Here is a 22280-nt window from a genome sequence, read left to right on the forward strand (position 1 = left end):
TTAACCCTTTTAAATAACCATAAATACCCCCTAAATCTCAAAATAACGATCCAAAAACATGTATTAAACGAATTTGCCCGAATATAAGACGGCCCTGATTATAAGACGACTAGAGCTGTCCCGACTAGTCGACGTAGTCGACGTCATCGATGACGTAAATCCGTCGACGAGCACAACATGCCGTCGACGGTTAATGAAGGGTTAAAAAAATATATGCGTGGAAAGTTAGAATGTCGGATGCTCTGTTTGCAAGCAGGGAAAGCGGCACAAAGCCAAAAAAAGCGCACCAGAGTGGCCAAAACACTGACTTATTTCAAAGAAACAAAGGACTCTTCTGTCCTGTCTCTTCAGTGCCAAGCTTGGCTGCACGTCGGCCGTGAAGAAACACCTCAAGCGCCTTCACGCAGTTTGTAAGGTTTTTTTTTTTTTTTCTTTCTTTCATTTTTTGTACACCAGAGGGTGCTGTCGCCTTACTAAATAATAATGTTTCATTGACAATGGGCCTATAAGTGCTATTAGTATTGTTCTTAATGATAATTGAAAGGTTTATTTCATGTTATGTTTTATTTTATGGTATAGAAAATTATATAAGGTTAAAAGGTCATAAATATATACAGTATATACAGTGATTGCACTCAAGGGAGAGATTGTCAATGATAAGGTAATAAGGTAAAGGCAATTCATATAGGCAATTCATTGATATATAAATAAGGTTTAAAAGGAAAAAGGTGAAAAGTTTTTGTTAATTTCTAATTGTGTTGCTTTATTTGTGTGCGCCGTAGCTCTTACGGTGTGTTTACATCAAGGATGGAATAAAAGTTGTAAACCATCAGTTTAAGAGACCATATTTTCAATCGGGATGCTACACTAGTTAATTCTATCAGCATTTGAACTCATTGTTTATTTGTGATTTATTATTGTTATTTACGTGTTTATTTGTACTTTAATAAATGATTTGAGTGTTCCAATTTTTTTTTTTTAATTGATAAGCATCAACAAAAATTTCATTGCTAAATTAGTTTAAAAAAATACAATAATAAATAAATAAATAATTAATTATTAGATTAGTCGACTAATCGTAAAAATAGTCGGCTGACTAATCGGGAGAAAATTAGTCGTTTGGGACAGCCCTAAAGACGACCCCCTCTTTTTCAAGACTCAAGTTTGAAAAAAAGACTTTTTGAACACCAAATTAATTTTCATACAGAAAATAATTACAGTACATCTGAAACAAATGATTATAACAAAATATTTGAGAGAAAAAGCATGTTATTTTGCCTCATTCAAATCTTAATATCTGAACATTTAAATATGTAAACTAAAGTGCAATCACATACGCAAATGAATGGCTTCTTGTTTATGAAATGTAAATAAACCAATCTATTGTGATAAAACAACAAAATTGCAATAACTGCATTAACCATCAAAGTGAAGTCTACCTGTAACTGTAACAAATCTGAATAAGGAAAAACATAGCAATAAAATAATGCAAACTGGTTAAACTGGAGAGTAGCTGAGATCTGTCATGACAGAACATCCCTTCAATGATATCTGGCGCCATCTAGCGTCGTGAATGGATATAACCTTTAGACCGCGAATATAAGACAACCCCCACTTTTTCAGTCTTATTTCAATGCAAAAAAACACCGTCTTATATTCGGGCCAATACGGTATTATATGTCATATTAATGCAAAAAAGCAAAAAAATTAAATAATGTGAGGTACGTTGTGTTAAATGCAGTTATAATAGATGACTATTCGGGCTTCAATCGCAAGAGAGTCGCCTTGCTGAGAGAAAAAGCCGCTGTGGAAAAAGTAGGGAGACGAGAAAGGAGGGAAATCATGGCCGCTCAGGTGGCCAGCGTCGCCTCTCTCAACGTGAGCCCGCTGTCTGGACTAAAAAAAAAACTGATCGGGACTCGTAAAAGGAGTCGGCAACGTGGGAGAAGCCGCAACATGACATAAAGAACGGCAACTAAGTACTGTTTAAGCAAATTTTTAAAAAATGAAATAAAATAAACGACTGGAGACAGAATGGTGGACTCTCTTCGGCGACGTAAATTCCAAATCACGTAAATCGGTTACGTCATAACCTAGGGACTACTTAAAAGTTAAAAAAAGATATTTACTGTTGTTTTCCTCCTTTTTTTCTTAAATTTTTATGAAATATGTAGGAAAATATGTGTTATTAAGAGTCTTTAAAAATACCATCTGGACAATTCTGAGGTCAACAATGTCTCTTAAAAGCTTCATTGACTCTCAAAGTAGTTATCGATTTATTTGATGACAACGATGGTTCTCCAAAGGAAACTAAAACTATGTTGTGGCCTGCGACAAAGGTGGGTTGACACCCCGCTTTCATTTTTTAATTTGTTTGCAAAAAAGCAGTTAACATTTTAACCTGTTTTGAAAGGGAATCCACTTGACTCCGGAGGTCTTCCGCCGCCTGCTGCCCCCACTCGGCCAACCCCGGTACTGCAGCCGCCTGCACGGCTCTCACATTCTCATCCATCAGCTTCAAGGCACCTTGCACGGAGTCCATCTCATTCACATATTCCTGCATCAAAATTGAGTTTTTACCACATTATGAATTGGAACAATGTTCCTAATATTGCGTCCTATTATTATAACAAATGCATTCTTCTGACCTTGCAGTGACTCAATTCTTCCTCTAAGCTGTGTGCGTCACTTGACCTTCTCGCATCCCGGGACAAAAGCTCCTGAACCGCCTCCAACCAGCGCTCCACCTCCGCCGTCCGCACCTGAATGCAACATAACTCACGTTTAGAGCACTACACATTTTAAAGGAAGTAAAATATGGTGGGTGTGGAACATGTGTCCTCCATAATAAATAGGGAGGATAAGCTATTTTACCTGATTGTCCTTCATGTTTCCCAAAATGCACTTAAGACCGGCCATCTCCTCCCGAGCTTTCGTGGACAGTTGAGTCCATCTTTGTTGCTCTGCGGGATGGGAGGCTTGCTGTGTTTGTTCAATATCAAGACACAAACCCTACAGAGGGAAAAAAAGGACTTTCAATAGACTTTAACCATTTGTTAAGGCACGTGGTAATTTTTTGTGATTAAAATGCATCCCTTTTTAGGGCGTGGGGGGCTGCTTGTATGTGAATAGAAAAAAAACAATAAAAAAATATAAAATAAAATACAAAACTTATCCAATACTGACCATAATAAAAAACCCTGGCAGTTTTAAATGCATATTTACACACAAACATATCATTTATATATCTAAATATGTACGTATAAATATATAAAATCATTATTTTAATATATTCTATCAATAAATAAAAGTGTAAATTAATACATGTTAATAACAACAAAATTAATACAATAAAATAAATAAACCGGGAAATTTTATTTCCAATAATACTCTTAACTTGTTTTTATTATTATTTTTTAAATTTCATAGAATTTAACTCAATGCCATTGGGGAAAAAGAGGGATCTGTGATATTAATAAGTATGGATATACATTGTATATACAGTATACAGTATATGCTACCTCGCTATGAGTAGGGATGGGAATTGATAGGATTTTTACGATTCCAATTCCATTATCGATATTGATTAACGATTCGATTCTTTATCGATTCTCTTATCGATTCTAATTTGGGGAAAAAGAAGAACAAACGTTTTGATTGGCATTGAGTTTGTTTAATCAGAAGTCACAACCTTAAAAACTCACAACAAGGTCAAAAGAGGCCCAAAGCCTCAAAATTAACGGTGGCAATAAGTGGCAAATGCACAAGAATGTAACATTTTACTGAAACATTTTTGTAATAGAAATAAAAAATATTGGTATATATTGGCATATAGGTCGTTGGTCTGCCGTTAGCGATATGTGTTAAACTTGCAGGGGTCCCCAAACTTTTTCCAGTGAGGGCCGCATAACTTTTCCCTTCTCTGATGAGGGGCCGGGGTCAGTTTGTAACAGAAAAAGTGTGACGATTGCAGGAGTGCCTAAATGTAAAAAAATATTGTTTTTCCGAATGCCACAATCAAATAACCCTTTCTGGATATTTCACGGAACAAAAGTAAATAAAATTAAAATAATAATATAATAATAATTAATAAAAATAACTCTATTAATCAAATAGATAATAACCAAATAACCCTCTCTGAGTTCTTCACAGAAAAAGGCCAGAAAATAATTAACACTATTGAGAAAAAAAAAAAAGAAAAAAAATCAAAATGCTCTCTGGTATTATTCAGTGGACCGGACCAAATGTCGGGGCGGGCCGTATTCGGCCCGCGGGCCGTAGTTTGGGGACTCCTGTTAAAGTATTATTTACCAGTATATTGAAATGCATGCCTTTTAGTTTTTATGGTGCTTTCACGCTCAAGTGGGGGCGCCCTTGCGCTTCCTCACGCGAAGAAGAACGCGCTCACGTGAAGAAGAAATGCCGCATCCAAGGCGAGTGAGCGAGTTAGTGAGAGAGGGAAGCACTGCTGCGACCCTACGTTCTTTGTTAATGCTTGTAAAATATCTACAGAGGCAACGCCTGTATGTATCATCTTTTGTGTTGTTGTTGTGTGTTTCCACTCGCGATCGGACACTTAAATCCAGTTGTGTAGTGGTTTGAACGATGTGCTAATGCTAGCGAACGCATGCTGACTGCTTTGTTATTACTCAATTAGCCGCTAATCATCGCTGATTTACGTTGATGCAAACCTGTTTGTTATTGGGGACGAAATTGATTTGTTTCATTTCTATTTTTAGTTTCACTCTTCAAGTGATGGTTGAATAAAGTCAGCAAATTAAACCAACGTCTCCTGTATCGTCATTTCGGAGTTTAGCTAGCTGTATAGCTGTCTCTGTGAGGACAGTGCAGTCTATTCCCTCCCGATGCAGTTATATCCACCTTGCAATGATTGTAAGTCGTTTTGTTGTAATTGTAAATGTTTCCTCGTGAAGTGAAGACACACTTTCAAGCGTTTGAACCTACGTGCTGTAATTGTTATGTTTACAGCTGCAATGCTCGTGCCAAACCATCGTAACCTTTCATTTTCACCCTCTTTCCTGGTGAAGTGTAGCCAAACTTTGGAGCGGGTGGTTCTTGGCGCCATGCTAGTTTGATGTGTTTGGACAGCAAGACAGTCACGACGCAATATGCGTCTTCAGGACTCGTTAAAGGGATTGTTAAGGCTTTTTCATTGTGATGTCGAGGCCTCGAAACACTAGGAACCGGTTCCGAATTGGAATCGGATTTCGATTCCCATCCCTAGCTATGAATAGCATTGCAAAGCTCATTACAACTTCTATTACAGAGGGAATGCACTTAAATAACTAATTGAACAGGAAGAGCGACGATAGGACAGATTAGGGTATGATAGTAAATGAGTTCCAAAAAAAAAATCGATTATTAGATGCAGAACATTTAAAACCAGGATTAAGTACAGCGGTAACACTACAATCATGCGAAATAGAACAGAAATCTGTGAAAACAAAGTATACTGGTTATAGTCTTATTTCTAAAGACACTTTGTTTGTTTCCAGAAAATGTGGAATTAATTCCACCATTGTAAATTTTATTGTCTTGTTGAGAGAAATATGTACTGCCTTTGAAACAGCTAATGTTGTTGCACCTTCTTGTGAAAAAGAGTATCTCAAGGTCAGCTGTGTGTTGTATGGGCATGTTGAGAAACAAGTACTGCCTTTAAAATGGTTAATGCTTTTGCACTTTCTTGTAAAAAATAAATAAATAAATAAATAAATAAATAAATAAATAAAAATAAGCAGTTTAAGGGCAGCTTTTTGTGGTATGGGCATGTTTCCATCGTTCCTGTTGAATCAATAGGAAATTTTAAATAAATAATGGACATAAAATTGTTTGTTTCAATAATCGAATCGTAGTACGCTGAATCGTTATCGAATCGAATCGTGGGGTGCCAAAGATGGCACACCTCTAATATTAATTGCGGTTTTGAACCCAATATACGTACATCTATCACTGTCAATGGTAGCAAATGAAGTAAATGAGAGCCCAATAAAGGCTTAAAAAAACATTTCATGTCTTTTGATAATACGTAGTTAAATTTCAGGTAATTTCAAGCCAACACTTGGCCTTTATGAATTGTTGTGTCGTAAGACTTGATGTTCTCATGTTTCCGTGACACAGAAATGTGTGCGGCATGTCAGGGCGCAGTGCCCAGAATGCACCAACTACCCAGCGGCCCCCACCTCACCGGCACCACCGCCAAAACAAGAGCTCAGACTGAACCACATTCCAATGCGGGATAAAGACGGGGAGGAGGCGGTTAAAAAAAACTGACTAAACTCCTCTACTTTAGTATAGGATGAAAAAAGTACACAAAAAGCTGATATAAAAACTGGTGATTTCTGAAAATCTATTTGAGGAAACTAATCAATATATACTGTGTATATATGCACAGTATATTAAACGCAAACGCACGTTTGTTGATCAGGTAGTCTGATACAGTGCAGAAAAAAGTGAGTGACAGACAAGAGTGACTGATGGGGGTTGGAAATGATGTCATACATGTTTAAACATCGTGCACACATAGAAAAGCACAGAACAAAAAAACATCTGCGCATCTGTTTTCTCAGCTGCAGATAAAACAAAAGACTGAAACATACAGAGACAGAACTAGATGGCATTATTTAAAGAGAGAACGTAGTCTGGTTTAGTTTAAACTGTTTTGTGTGTTAGTTTGCGAGTTACGATTAGGGTTGCAACTATCGATTATTTAAGTAATCGATTAATTTATCAACTAGTTAGTTCGAATTCGTATAATCGTATAAGAAACATTGAATGCGTTGCAGAATCAATTTTAGGAGATGTGAAACAAAGGCTAACTGAGACTGCACTTTCAAAAGAGCATTTAATGCGAATAAGAAATAAAATTCCAGAGTATTTCTTCAAATCCTTCGCAACAAACATAAGTATATAATAGCGAAATATAACAAAAATAATATTATATCTCCCTCAAAAAATAATGTTCACAAAAAGAAAAGCGCTTCAATCTGTATTGATGAGGCCATATTCTCACACGGTTAAAAAACAATGCAAAAGGAGCTGGCATTCACAATCAAGATATGCAAAATACACATAAAACTTACTCAGACTTTGGTAAAACTCTAAACATTTTAGCAACTCATTTAGCTCAACAAATACACTGGATGGCAATATTTAGTCGCAATATACTGTACAAACTATGATGCTGGGAGCCATTATCAGGGGTCTTGTACGTTGTGAAGACCACACTGAAATGAACGTTAAGGTACAATGAACCCGCAGTAAAACAGGAAACGTCCGTTGAGAGACAAAACGCACTCGTTAGCTTATCGCTAATTAATTTAAAACACGCCATTGACACCTAGGGGTGTATTTAAATCACTACCTTAGATAGAGCGACACTGTAGAAGTACAGCACGGAGCCAATGTGATATCACGTTCTGCGACATCAATAACAATGGCGAGCTATTAGTTTTTTGTTTTTTTTTAATTAAAGTTTTACAAATTTCATTAAAACGAAAACATTAAGAGCAGTTTTAATATCAAATTATTACAACTCGTACCAACATTTATCTTTTAAGAAGTACATCTCTTTCTATCCGTGGTATCCTTTAACAAATCATTAAAATACATACGTATTCCCACAAAAAACTGCTATACTTCTAAACTAAATAACGAATACATATAAGCTCAAACAGAAACATAGTTTATGTCGATCTTAACAGGGCTGCAGCTGGATTCAGCCATGTTAGACGAGTTACGGCATATTCACTGTTGCCACAAGAGGGCAGTGTATCCACCCAAATCAATAAAACAAAATGCAAACACTTCCAAAACAAACCATCACAACGCCACTCTAAACGAATCCTCGAAGCAGTAAAATTTGATTTGAACCTAAATGAATTACTCGAGTGGATCGATTTATCGTTGCAGCACTAGTTACGATTGTAAAATACTGTGCTGTATATGTACTGTCCATACAGTAGTTATTAAAAATACATCACCTATTGAAAAGGTATGATTTAAGTACTGCGAGTGAGGTGCTGAGTAGTTTCATTAGTTGATTACAATGATGTTAATGTGATTACAGATATTTAGCTAATTAGGTATTTCCATGAATTATATATGTATTATGGTCAGTTATTTCAAAAACATCTGACAAGAGTCTGTACTTTGTCGTTCCGTTATTTTCTCTGAAGATGAAAAGGAATTACACACAAAAATGGTTGGTATATGAAATAGTATGAAACATAACTTGGTAAAACATGCTAATTGTGTTGGTTTTTCATTTCAAGCTAATAAAATTAGCACGGATCAGTGAGTTACTTTGCATATTTTTTTAAATCACAATTCATTAAGTCAAAGGAAAACTACATATTTGTAAAGTGTACCAGACCAACATTTAAAACAACTAACTAGTTTGTTGAACACACTTTAAGTAAATTACTTACAGAGCAAAAACGTGAAGGAGCAGGAGCTCAAGTCTGTTTTTGCTAAGCGTTTAACAGCAGTACAGCAGTAACGCAGCTTCACTTACCTGAGCTCGCTGCACTGCTGCCTCAGTTGCAGCAATGTCGTTGACTCCTCGTCTCAGAGCAGAAAGCCTGGCCTCTAGGCCTTCCACCAGAAGAGATCGTGCCTGGATGGCCTCCAGAGCTGGAAAAGCAATGAAGGCAATCATGATGAATTTCCATACATGCTTCTACACCACATGGGGGAAGCGGGAAGTTGAAATTGTGTGGACGAGTAGGGTATGACAGCTAGTATGTTAACAGTATGGGTGGAACCTCTGGGTACTTCACAGTACAATACGACTTGCGATACAAGGCTCACGATAATGATTATAGCACAATTATCGATACATTGTTCAGGCGGTCATTCTACAATATTTTACAATACAAATAATAAACAGAAAAACAATTTGAATTGAGTTTATAACCAGTAGACATCCAATTCATTTGAACTGGGAACCCTCCCACTTCAAATGGATTGGACGTCTATGGCAGTCAACAGCGACCAATCAGTTTAATTTGGGGGCATTTCAAGTCATTTGCTGTTGCTTTTCAGTCACTTCCTGTTGATTTTGGGGCATTTCCTGGGTCACTTCATGTTGATTTTGGGTTAATAAACAGGATGTGACATGGGAATCACCCCAAAAGAAAAGGCAGTGACTCAAACTCAACAGGAAGCGACCTGTAAATGAACAGAAAGTGACTTGTGATTGCTCCGAAAATCTGAAAGACTGGCTAAGAATACTCTGGTTTCGAATGAACGCCAATTTCAGTTTAGATAGATTTGGCGTCTAGCGCCAACAACAGCAGCCATCAAGTTAACAGAGACACTATTTCAGTGGAAGATTTTGGTAGCAAATTGTTGGTTGCTTTTTTGTTTTTTTCTCAAGAGTGACACCTATAAAACTATATGGCGGAAAAGACAGACAAGGCTGAAAAAGCAGTTTCTGCTCTTGCACCCCTCTTTAAAATAAACTGCTGTCTTTTAAGCCAAAAGAAGTGTTGAGTTTGATTGAACAATGTCTATATGCTGCCATAGAAGTTTCATGACACATTAAGGCCACAAACTATTTTTAATTTGTCCGTTTTACCCTGGAGACCCCTGTTTACAGACACTGCGCAACCGCTTTTGTTTCAACCCAGCCATAAAAAGAAGGTAATTATATTTATTACCGGTATTCAAAATGTTATTTTTAGTTTAGAATCATTAATTGATGTCTAATATTTAGTTAAAAAAAAAAAAAAAAACGACTTTAAAAAATTATTCACTCGCATATTTCAAACGTCACAATGATAAAAAATTGTGTCTGTAAATAGGTCATAGATATCTACCTCATAACTATCGCTTAGTTGTATTTTTTTTTTGTTACTGTCGCAGCCCGATATTTTAGATGATAATAATCGATCCAAACAAAGAAAGAATAAAAATAACTAGGCCTGCAAGCAGGACTGAACGGGCCCTCGCGATCTAGCGCAACTCGGACGTCACGCAACTCGGACTGTGTGCAGGTCAGGGCGGTGGCAGATCCTCCTCTCTAATCATCTCATTAGAACCTAACATGCTCGAAAGTCGCCTATTTACATTCCCACACCCAAGAGATAAAAACCCCTATTGGAGAAAGTACTACAAAAAAGGAGCCACTACTGAGCTGTGCAGCCAAGCCCTTATTCAAAACTAAAATTAATCTTCTAACTGGGCCAATTCGACCAAGTGTGCCAACTATTGTGGCTCTATAAGCTGCCTGAGTCTCTGAAAAAAAATATTTCCTTTAAATGGCGAACAAAGGGTCGTCACGGCAACAGACAGAGACACGTGGACATGGGCCGTAAATAAGTATTTTAATAGGTCTTGAAACTACAATGACCAACCTGAAAAGAACTGGACATGTATTGGAAAAACGAGTGACTTTCTATTGCCACTAGTTGGCGCTGTAGGGTTGATGCAAATGACCCCTACAAGGCCCTTCAGGGTATGACTCTCAACAAGCACGGGAAGTTTGGCGCAGATATGTTGTATATCTGCCGAGTTATGACTGTTCAAAGTTTTTGGAGAGAAAAATTGTTGACAGTCATTTTCACTTTCCTGTTTGGACCCCTCCGCTTCAACGAAACTTCAATATTTTTCATCAGGCACCTGAACACAGGTCTTAAGGCTTCCCTTTTGCAGGTTTGAGGTAGATTGATTTTTTCCCTTTAGAGGAGGAGTGTGTCCCGTAAAAAAGGGCATTTCCTGTTCCCACTAGGAGGCGCCAGGCACAAATGGTAAATTTTCAATCCAGTCCTGCTCAGGCTAGTATACCTCACACACATGCCAGATTTAAAATAGATTGAACGTTGTATGAGGGAGTTATCAGTCATTTTCCGAATTCGGTGTTTTGGCGAAAAAATGGCCGACTTTGGCACCCCGCCCAGGTCAGGCCCGTGAATGAAAACACACCATTTTTATAACTTAAGATTTCATATGCCTCATGAACAGGCTCGCCAATTTTGAGAATGATCAAACTAATTCCCTAGGTGCCAAGGTGTAAAATGTGCACACTGTAAATCGATAAAAATTTCACATTCAATCCAAAATACCCGATTTCCTGTAGGATTTGGAATGTGTGTGCAAGAGACTTTTTGGAGCAGTTTTGCACAAAGTTTTGACTCTCCAAATTTCATCACTCTATGTTAGAAAAACCTAAATGGAGAGGCCTTTTTGAAAATTTCAAGGGGGCGCCACTGAGCCATTTTGTTAAATTTTTTCGTAACGTTGCAAGATTATCGAACGTTATCCAAAGCCGCATGTATGTGCAAATTTTGGTGAGTTTTTATGCATATTCAAGCCTCCAAATGTAAACTCTTACTGTGAACCCATGAAAATTTCACATTCGATCCAAAATACCCAATTTCCTGTTGGATTTGGAATATGGGTGCAAGAGACTTTTTGGAGCAGTTTTGCATAAGGTATCTACTCCCCAAATTTCCTTGCTCTATGTTGAAAAAACCCAATAGGAAAGGCCTTTTTTAAAACTTCTTTCTTTCGCCACTAGTTGGCACTGTAGAGTTGATGCAAATGACCCCTACAAGAACCTTCAGGGTATGACTCTCAACAAACACGGAAAGTTTGGCGCAGATATGTTGCATATCTGCCGAGTTATGACTGTTCAAAATTTTTGGCGAGACAAATTGTTGACGGTCATTTTCACTTCCAGTTTGGACCTCTCCGCTTCAACGAAACCTCAATATTTTTTATCAGGGACCTGAACACATGTCTTGAGGCTCCCCTGAAACAGGTTTGAGGTCAATAGATTTTTTTCCCTTGGAGGAGGAGCCTGTCTCGTAAAGAAGGCCATTTCCTGTTCCCACTAGGGGGCGCCAGGCCTAATGGGTAATATTTCAATGCAGTCGTGTTCAGGCTGGGATATCTCATATACATGCTAGAAATGAAAAAGATTGAACGTTGTATCACGGAGTTTTTAATCATTTTCTGAATTTGGTATTTTGCCCAAAAATGGCCGACTTTGGGACCACGCCCAGGCCCGACCCTTGAGTGAAAACACACCATTTTGAAAACTTAAGATCTCATATGTCTCCTGAATACTCTGACCAATTTTGAAGACGATCCAACTATTTTCTTCAGCGACAAGGTCTCAAATGTAAATCGATAAAATTTCACATTTGATCCAAAATTTCCGACTTCCTGTTGGATTTGGAATATGGGTGCAAGAGACTTTTTGGAGCAGTTTTGCACAATGTATCGACTCGCCAAATTTCATCGTTCTACGTTGAAAAAACCTAATAGGAAAGGCCTTTTTGAAAATTTCAAGGGGGCGCCACTGAGCGATTTTGTTAAATTTTTTTGTAGATTATCAAAATTTACGCAAAGTTGCATGTATGTGCAAATTTTGGTGAGTTTTCGTGCATGTTCAGGCCTCCAAATGTAAACCCCAACTGTGAACCGATAAAAATTTCACATTTGATCCAAAATATCCGATTTCCTGTTGGATTTGGAATATGGGTGCAAGAGGCTTTTTTGAACAGTTAGGCATAAGGTATCTACTCCCCAAATTTCATTGCTCTACGTTGAAAACCTGAGAGGAGAGGCCTTTTTGAAAATTTTAAGGGTAAAGGGGGCGCCACTGAGCCATTTTTTGACATTTTTTCAAAACGACACAAGATTATCGAAATTTACGCGAAGCGGCACGTATGTGCAAATTTTGGTGACTTTTCGTGCATGTTCAGGCCTCCAAATTGGCCATTTTCATTTGCCCTGAAAAAAGAATAATAATAATAATAATAATAATAATAATAATAATAATAATAATAATAATAATCCTTTGCAAAACAATAGGGCCTTCGCACGTCTAGTGCTCGGGCCCTAAAAATAAAAAAAACGTTTAAAAGGGTAAATATTAGGGCTGTCAAAATTATCGCGTTAACGGGCGTTAATTAATTTTTTTAATTAATCACGTTAAAATATTTGACGCAATTAACGCAGATGTTCCGCTCAGACAGATTTAAATGACAGTACAGTGAAACGCTCACTTGTGTTTTATGGAGTTTTGCCGCCCTCTGCTGGCGCTTGGGTGCGACTGATTTTATAGGCTTCAACACCCATGACATTTGTGTAAGTAATTATTGACATCAACAATGGTGGGCTACTATTTTATTTTTTGATTGAAAATTTTACAAATTTTATTAAAACGAAAACATTAAGAGGGGTTTTAATATAACATTTCTATAACTTGTACTAACATTTTTCTAACTAACTACAAGTCCCTCTATCCATGGATCGCCTTAACAGAATGTTAATAATGTTAATACCATCTTGTTGATTTATTGTTACAAATTTATTGTAACTTACAATAAACAAATAAAGTCCTTATGTACCGTATGTTGAATGTATATATCCATCTTGTGTCTTATCTTTCCATTCCAACAATAATTTACAGAAAAATATGTCATATTTTATAGATGGTTTGAATTGCGATTAATTACGATTAATTAAATTTTAAGCTGTAATTAACTCGATTAAAAATTTTAATCGTTTGACAGCCCAAGTAAATATATGAAAAGAAAATCTTGACCACTCCTTGATGTCTGCGATTCCTGCATCGCGACCCTTGTTATCATGTGTCACCCATAAAATCCCCAAAAAGTCCAGCTGTGGCAATTCACAGCTGTGTCTTGACACTCGGTGATACACGCTACATGGAGTTTGGGGATGGAAACAAGGTAAGTACGTGATAATATCTCGTTAAAATCATGGTGTCTTTAATTATGCTCTCTTATACTCTCACCTCCAGTTAGGGTTTAGGGGTTTAAAAAATATTGTTTTTTAAATGCCCTCCAGTTCAAAATTGTTCTATACCCAGAAAATGGAGATTTTAAGCTTTCCAATAATGTATCACACATGCATATAGGACAATTTTGAAATTTGGCCAAATTGGGGGTCTCAGAGCCGAACTTCAAGTCACCTGACTGTTTTCTGCCATATATCAATTCTCAGCAGGAGCATATCGCTAACCTTTTTTTTTTCTCGAGCAGTAATTACGAAATACAACAACAAGAGTGGGGGAAAAAAACAATAATAATAACAATTATAGCATTATAACAAACAAATTATACAAAAATAATAACAAATACATACATATGTAGCTAAAAAAGGAGTGGAAAAAAGGCGAGCTTTTTTTTTTGGGCCCACCCCCAATTCACTCCTTAACAATTCGATGAGAATACAGTCACTTCCCAATATCGTCATCATCATCGCATCATCACTATCACTACCACCGCCATCATCGTCGTCATCACTGCTGTCCCAATATATTGATCGTACATTCAAGAGTCAAAATATATGTAATAACAGCTTTACTGATGCTCATGGTGATAACCATTGTCCCTGAAATGTGTATTATTCATTATCCAATGTTATTTGTGGACCTGCTGTCAGAGGGAAGCAACCTCCAGGCAAAAGGACCACCCATTGCTAAATGTCCTAACTGTACATTAAAAGACAAGCTTTTGGAATACAAAGTATCACGATTTTGTCACACGTCTAGTAAACAGATTTGACTACTGTAGTCGTCAATGGTAGCGATGAATGACATGTGAATGAAGGCACTCAAGTTCTTCGAGAATTTTGGAATAAAGCTATCATATAAAATGTTTTAAAAGTAAAGCACTGTGAATGTTTTCCAGATGCACAGGATTAAGACAGTTTTGATGGGGCCTATGAGGGAGATTAAGTCGAGAGAAAAGCCAGAGCAGAAACAGAGTAGTTTTTCCATGGCTATTATCCAAGTCGACGAGCTCAGAAAAATCCAGAAGGCAAAGAATTCGAGCACACACCTGGGCCTGAGGTCTAGGGTCTCCCCTTACAAGTCATTGTAACATACACCCTCCATTTTGGAATCTTTTCTTTCTTTCTGTCAAGGCTTCTGCCAAATATCAGCACGATGCCAGAAAATTACCAGATTTGATGCTGGACTTCAGAACAAGAGCCATATTGATTGTAAATGAAATCCCAGCTAAAATGTTTGAAACGCCTAAGGAACGACTTCTTATTCGATTAACGAATCAATCGGGGATTAGCCTAAAGACCTTAGTTCATTCCTGAGTCAGGATTCACTTTCACTAGTTTTACACTGCTGGCCAAAAGTATTGGCACCCCAGCAATTCTCTCAGATAATACTCAATTTCTTCAAGAAAATGATTGCAATTACAAATGCTTTGGTAGTAATATCTTCATTTATTTTGCTTGCATTGAAAAAACACAAAAAAGAATGGAAAAAAAAGTTCAATCATTATCATTTTACACAAAACTCCAAAAATGGGCCTGAAAAAAGTATTTGCACCCTTTCGAAAAATCATGTGATGCTTCTTTAATTTGTGTAATTAACAGCACCTGTTACTTACCTGTGGCACATAACAGGTGGTAGCAATAACTAAATCACACTTGCAGTTAAAATGGATTAAAGTTGACTCAACCTCTGCCCTGTGTCCTTGTGTGTACCACATTAAGCATGGAGAAAAGAAAGAAGACCAAAGAACTGTCTAAAGACTTGAGAAGCAAAATTGTGAGGAAGCATGGGCAATCTCAAGGCTACAAGTCCATCGCCAAAGACCTGAATGTTCCTGTGTCTCCCGTCCGCAGTGTCATCAACAGGCGTAAAACCCATGGCACTGTGGCTAACCTCCCTAGATGTGGACGGAAAAGAAAAATTGACGAGAGATTTCAACGAAAGATTGTGCGGATGGTGGATAAAGAACCTCCAATAACATCCAAACGAGTTCAAGCGGTCCTGCAGTCTGAGAGTACAACAGAGTTAACCCCTACTATCCGTTGGCATCTGAATGAAAAGGGACTGTATGGTAGGATACCCAGAAAGACCCAACTTCTGACCCAGAGACATAAAAAAGCCAGGCTGGAGTTTGCCACAACTTGCCTGAGAAAGCCAAAAACGTTATGGAAGAATGTTCTGTGGTGAGGTGAGACAAAAGTAGAGCTTTTTGTGAAAAGGCATCAACATAGAGTTTACAGGGGGAAAAAAACGAGGCCTTCAAAGAAAAGAACACGGTCCCCACAGTCAAACATTGCGGAGGTTCCCTGATGTTTTGGGGTTGCTTTGCTACCTCTGGCACTGGACTGCTTGACTATGTGCATGGCATTATGAAGTCTGAAAACTAATAACAAATTTTGCAGCATAATGTAGGGCCCATTGTGAGAAAGCTGGGTCTCTCTCAGAGGTAAATGGGTCTTCCAGCAGGGCAACGACCCAAAACACACTTCAAAGAGCACTATAAAATGGTTTGAGAGAAAGCACTGGAGACTTCTAAAGTGGCCAGACCTGAATCCCATGGAACACCTGTGGCGAGATCTGAAAATGGCAGTTTGGAGAAGGTACCCTTCAAATCTCATTGACCTAGAGCAGTTGGCCAAAGATACATGGTCTAAAATTCCAGCAGCGTTGTAAGAATCTCATTGATGGATACCGGAAGCGGTTGTTGGCAGTTATCTTGTCTAAGGTTGTGCTACCAAGTATTCGGCTCAGGGTGCCAATACTTTTGTCCGGCCCATTTTTGGAGTTTTGTGTAAAAGGATAATGATTTTTTTTTCATTTTCTTTTGTGTGTTTTCATTGCAAGCAAAATTAATGAAGATATTACTACCAAAGCATTTGTAATTGCAATCAACCATTTTCTGGGAGAAATTGAGCATTATCTGACAAAAATGCAGGGGTGCCAATACTTTTGGCCAGCAGTGTAATTGATTAAGTTTCTAAGTTTTGAGCTGTTGGGCGTATTTAAGCGCTACATTCGTAGGGTTACCTTGGTTGGCCTCTTGCTGTTTGCTCAGTAGTCGCTGTCGTGTGGAGCCGTGATGAGCAGAAACCGCCACCATGTTGTCCTTTAACGACGGAAGCATCTCCGCATCTGCACGAATCTGTTCCAACTGCGTACTCAACGCACTGAAAGGGACCAGCCGGGACTGAACCCAATGAACATAAATTAATTGTGATTGGTGGCTTGAGATTTGGCTGAATAGCATATCGGTCTTTAGGGATTTTACAATGAGAATTGTGCAACAAAGTGGTATATTCATCTCTCACCTGACATTCTTCACTCAGGTTCCTCAGTTGGCCAATGTCGCACTTTTCTACAACACAAGTGGAGTCCAGCCATCCGTCCAGCTCATCCAAGACCCGATCCAGTCCGGCCAGATCAGCAGACAGTGCCGTGAACCGAGTTCGCGCGTCAACTCGGTCGCGGGCCGCCTGCTGCTCCCTCGCGCACGTGTCCAATTCAGTTTGAATCAGATCTACATCTGCCCGCACCGAATCCACATGCACGCCCTCTGAAGGTAATGAAGAAAAACAGTGAAATGAGTTCAACTATGTACAGTGGCGCCTCTACTTACGAACGTCTCTACTAGAGCTCTGCCGACTAGTCGTCGTAGTCGACGTCATCGATGACGTAAATGCGTCAACAAGCACAATATCCCGTTGATGGTTAATGAAGGGTTAAAAAAATATGCGTGGAAAGTTGACAATATCAGATGCTCGGTATGCAAGCGGGGAAAGCAGCACAAAGCCAAAGAACCGTACCACAGTTGCCAAAGAAGAGTACACTGTTGTGTCCTGTCTCTTCAATGCCAAGCTTGCATACCAGGCGCACATGGGCTGTGAATGAGCACCTAAAGAAGCACTGTCACCCAGTTATAATTTTGGAAGACGACAGGAGACAACAAGCTGGCAGATCTTAAATCCATCTAACTAACTAACGACATGGTTTTTTGAAGTTGCTAAGCCTGTCGCGAAATGCAATGAGTCTATTTATCCCACGGTAATAAAAATGAGGGCAGTAATTTTCACGGCTGTATTTTTTCGTCGCGTGCGTGTGTGCTTACATTTGTGCATGCGTGTTGATGGCATATGACACTCCAGTTCCTTTCACAGATGTTTATTGATCATCAACATGACGTAAAATTAAAGTTCAGACTTTCAATATAAGGAAACACAACTACATTAAAGACTTTAAAAGTTAGCATTGCTACATTGAGGCTAATGGGGAAAAAAGACAACCTATTTTAGCTTGCTATAAAACATTGGCAGTCTTCTCCAAAACGCAAACTTGTGGTTAAAAGGTGACACTTCAAACATGAAAAATCGCTTGTTGACAGGATTTGCGAACGAAAAAATGAAAAAAAAAAAAAAAAAAAGATCTATGACTGACATCACATGCAATGACGAAAAGTGTTTTTTTTGTGGAGTTTAAAGCTTACGGTTAGCGGTTTAACGAACGTACTTCTGGTGAGCATTTCAAAATAAAAGCACGTCATTTTCGTCATATAATAAACGATTTCTGGAGTTATTACCACATACTTCAGAATACACTAAGAATAGCTTTAAAATGACACCATTTATGAAAAATCTGATTGACAATGAATAATTATTATAATTATTGTAATACTATTATACTGTATATAGTAGTATAATATAATATTAATGCTAGATTTTTTTTTTTTTTTTTTTTTTTAAGAATTCTAATCATGTCGGAGTCGTTATGTTTTTCCTCTTTATTCTACATATTATTTTTTTTTTTTTTTGCCAGAGCAGCTCTACCAATGTCACCAATGAGACGTCGCAACAACAATCAAATGACTCCATTACACCAATCTGATGCAAGATTGCCGTTCTATGATCACTCCAGCCTGTTCAATCACGTGGCATCTTTAAAGCGACGTAAAAAAATGAAGTATTTGACATAGAGCGCTGCCCTCACCATGACTCGGAAGCGCTAATTTACACCTCTCTCCCAGTTTTTATTTGGCACCGTTTGACCACTGAAAATGGGAGATATGATAATTCCATAATAGCAAATATGAAGGAACTATTCACTATTCAAACTAGGAACTATTTTCTCCAGTAGAGGGCACTAATGCTATTTGGACACATAATGCTTCATATCTGTCTTTTTTTTATTCTCCCACCAGAATTCATTTTTTTTGTATTTCTTTGGCATAATGTGGTTACAGTATGTAATGGATTATTGTAGAGTATCATTATAACAAAACTTCATATAGATAAGTTTGTGCTGAGAGAAAACAAATACCATTGCTTTAAACAATAATAATAATAAGCAGTTACTCACAATGTTAGTTATTACTTGAGTTTTTTCACTGGATACTTATTTACTTGTACTCGGGTACATTTTTTGGATGACTACTTTTACTTGAGTAATATTATTTTGAAGTAACGCTACTCTTACCTGAGTAACATTTTTGGCTACTCTACCCACCTCTGGCCATTGATTATTGCCGAGCATTTCCTTGGCATTCAGTTGGCTAAGAGGGACCTCTACTGCATGTGTATGTGTCTAACTCAATGCCCTCTTCATTTGCACCTCAAGCCATGAGTTGTTCCGACAACTTTCCGTGAATGTATTAATTATTATTCTTCATTCTTTGTTTTTTTAATCATGCACAACTCTCATTTCATGTATATTGTGTAATAATTTAATTACAACATGTATTTGTTATAGGTTTAGATGCATTTTTATGCTTTATATAAGATTTGCCTGAATTTTGGGTAGCTTAGAGCAGATTAGGGCATTTAGATGGAAGACATGTCTCTACTTACAGAATTTTCAGTTACGAAACTACTTCCAGAACCAATTAATTTCGTAAGTAGCGGTATCACTGCACTTGAAAGTCTTTTGACCAGTCCAAACTGAGTTATATCACATATCTAAGTAATATCACAGCTTAGCCACGTACCTCTCTCCAATTGTTCCATCAAGCCTCGACCTTCCTGGATCACTTGATCGATAGCAGGTTTTTTTGCTTTAAGTTCCACCTCTTGAGCCTAAAAACCCAAATCAGACATTTAACCGCCAGCTTGTAACTTGTCATTTTCTTAATTGCACCTCCTATGACCTTCAACTTTTCCTGCAGCTCCTGAGTATCGGTTGTAGTGTCCGGTTGCGTGGTGGCTATAGATTCAGTAGACTTCTTCCACTTTTTGATCCAGCTGAGTTGGTCGGAAAGTTTATTTTCAAACCTGCGGTGCGAAAATGTGACCAAAAAAAGTCCTGAAATCGAGTGTTGGATGTGTGCCTTTAAGTGCTAACTAAAATAATCAACAATTGGAAATGAATGGATAGATTTAGTTTTTCTAGCAGTACTTACAATCTTCTGACTTCTACATCGGTCTCCACCAATCGTTTCTTGGGAGGGGCAGGTGGAGCCAACTCCTCGTCAGTGGCGCCGGACACTGCAACTGGCTTCATGACGACTTGTTCATCCACCTGAGTCATCCCAGCGTCAGTCACTGCTTCCATTACCTAGAACGGATCGGAGATCAATTAACGTTGGTCAATATATAAGATGTTTATTATCTTTTTGGACGCTCCTGTGTGTCTGCGCTGCTTTTGCTAATCAGTCATGAAGATGGGAGCTCAATACCCACCTGGAAGGAGCAGTCCTCCAGCCTCTGCACTAGGTTGTCCCATCGATGGGCCAAATCTTCAGTGTCCGCCTCGATGATTGCTCCGGCCTCGCCGCTCCGTAACAATGACATCACATCCTGTCCGGCGTCGGTCAGTTGGTCCAGTGTCTTCTTCTTTTTTTCCATATCCTCCTTGAGAATCTAGACATTTATATGAAATGTCAGCGGAGTAATTTGTAGGTGGATTCAACCAAGAGCTGCCGCCTTACTTACCGCTAACTGCCGCACTTTAGTGTTAATTTCACTCGGATTCTTAAAACTGCTTGTCTGAACTTCACTCAATGCCTCTTCTCGTTCTTCCAACCACGTTCTGAATAAAGTCTGCAAACAGTTTTCACACGGACTAAGCACATTTTTGTTACGATAGTTACAAGATTATCATTGCAGGGCTATAAAGGTTGAGAAACACAGTAATAGATTATGTATAAGGATGTCTTACCTGATCCGAGACCAGCTGCTGCCACACCAGGAAGACATCCTGTAGCTTGTGCCACCTCTCCTCTGTCCAGCGACAAACAGCTGCCCAGCGCTCACCCAGAGACTATTGTACATAAGGGAACGTAAATGTAAGCCAGTAAATTAATTCATTAAATGCTGCAAACCTGTCAGAAGACCCCAAACACGTTCAGCAAGCGGACCCTATGCTATGAATATCTTATGGCCTTGTTCAAACGTAACAGGCAAAATCTGATTTTTAGCTCATCGAGATTGAAACTGGATGGCTCTTTTGTAGTCTGAAAATATATTGGACTGCTATCACCGTCAATGGCAACCAAAAGCTGCCGTGTGGTCAATGTATAAACTAGGCATGTCCCCATCACATATTTTGAGAGACAACGAGAACGAAAAGTGGTATTTGGTATGTGGCAAAATTGATTTTGCCATGTGGCATTTTTTACCATTTGGCAAAATGTATTGCATGGATGTGCATGGCCTGCAAAAATGCCACATTGCAAAAATCCATTTTGCCAAATACCAAAAAAATGTCACATGGCAAAAAAAATGCCACATGCCAAAAATACATTTTGCCACATTGCAAAAAAATGCCACAAGCCAAAATACATTTTGCCACATGCCAAAATACATTTTGCCACATGGCAAAAAAATGCAACATGCCAAAATACAGTTTGCCACATACCCCAAAAAATGCCACAAGGCAGAAAAGATGCCACATGGCAAAATACATATAGCCACATAACAAAAAAAATGCCACATGGCAATATCCATTTTGCCAGATACCATAATAAATGCCACATGCCAAAATCCTTTTTGCCACATACCAAAAAAAATGTTACATGGCAAAAAATGGCACATGCCAAAATCCATTTTGCCACATACTCAAAAAAATGTCACATGGCAAAAAATGCCACATACCAAAATACATTTTGCCACATGGCAAAAAAAAATGCCACATGCCATAATCCATTTTGCTACATACCAAAAAAAATGCCACACGGCAAAAAAGATGCCACATCACAAAATACATTTTGCCATATACCAAAAAAATGCCAAATGCCAAAATCCTTTTTGCCACATACCAAAAAAAATGCCACATGGCAAAAAAATGCCACATGGCAAAAGAGATGCCACATGGCAAAAAAATGTCACATGGCAAAATCAATTTTGCCAAGTGGCTAAAAAAATGCCACATGGCAAAATCAATTTTGCCACATGCCAAAATAAAAGGCCACATGGCGAAATCCATTTTCCCACAGACCAAATATCACTTTTCGTTCTCGGCCCTGCTGCATATTTTTGCATCCGAGTCCAAGTCACCTGATTTTGAA

At 38.2% G+C, this 22280-nt stretch overlaps 1 protein-coding gene across 6 annotated transcripts in view; it reads right to left on the reverse strand.

Annotated features, from left to right (window-relative positions):
* utrn (utrophin) overlaps positions 1–22280 on the reverse strand; it is a 327279-nt gene that overhangs the window by 258406 nt on the left and 46593 nt on the right. For all 6 annotated transcript variants that reach the window (XM_057822866.1, XM_057822869.1, XM_057822867.1 and 3 more), the window contains 12 exons: positions 20933–21034; positions 20707–20814; positions 20455–20634; positions 20175–20329; positions 19923–20046; positions 19764–19851; positions 17098–17342; positions 16817–16976; positions 8534–8652; positions 2875–3012; positions 2649–2762; positions 2402–2557 (listed from right to left, as the gene is read on the reverse strand). In XM_057822866.1, the coding sequence (XP_057678849.1) occupies positions 2402–2557; positions 2649–2762; positions 2875–3012; positions 8534–8652; positions 16817–16976; positions 17098–17342; positions 19764–19851; positions 19923–20046; positions 20175–20329; positions 20455–20634; positions 20707–20814; positions 20933–21034 (1689 nt within the window). The remainder of the gene's footprint in view (positions 1–2401; positions 2558–2648; positions 2763–2874; positions 3013–8533; positions 8653–16816; positions 16977–17097; positions 17343–19763; positions 19852–19922; positions 20047–20174; positions 20330–20454; positions 20635–20706; positions 20815–20932; positions 21035–22280) is intronic.

This window comes from Corythoichthys intestinalis, chromosome 19 (genome assembly GCF_030265065.1).
Source record: "Corythoichthys intestinalis isolate RoL2023-P3 chromosome 19, ASM3026506v1, whole genome shotgun sequence".
NCBI classification, from domain to species: Eukaryota; Metazoa; Chordata; class Actinopteri; order Syngnathiformes; family Syngnathidae; genus Corythoichthys; species Corythoichthys intestinalis.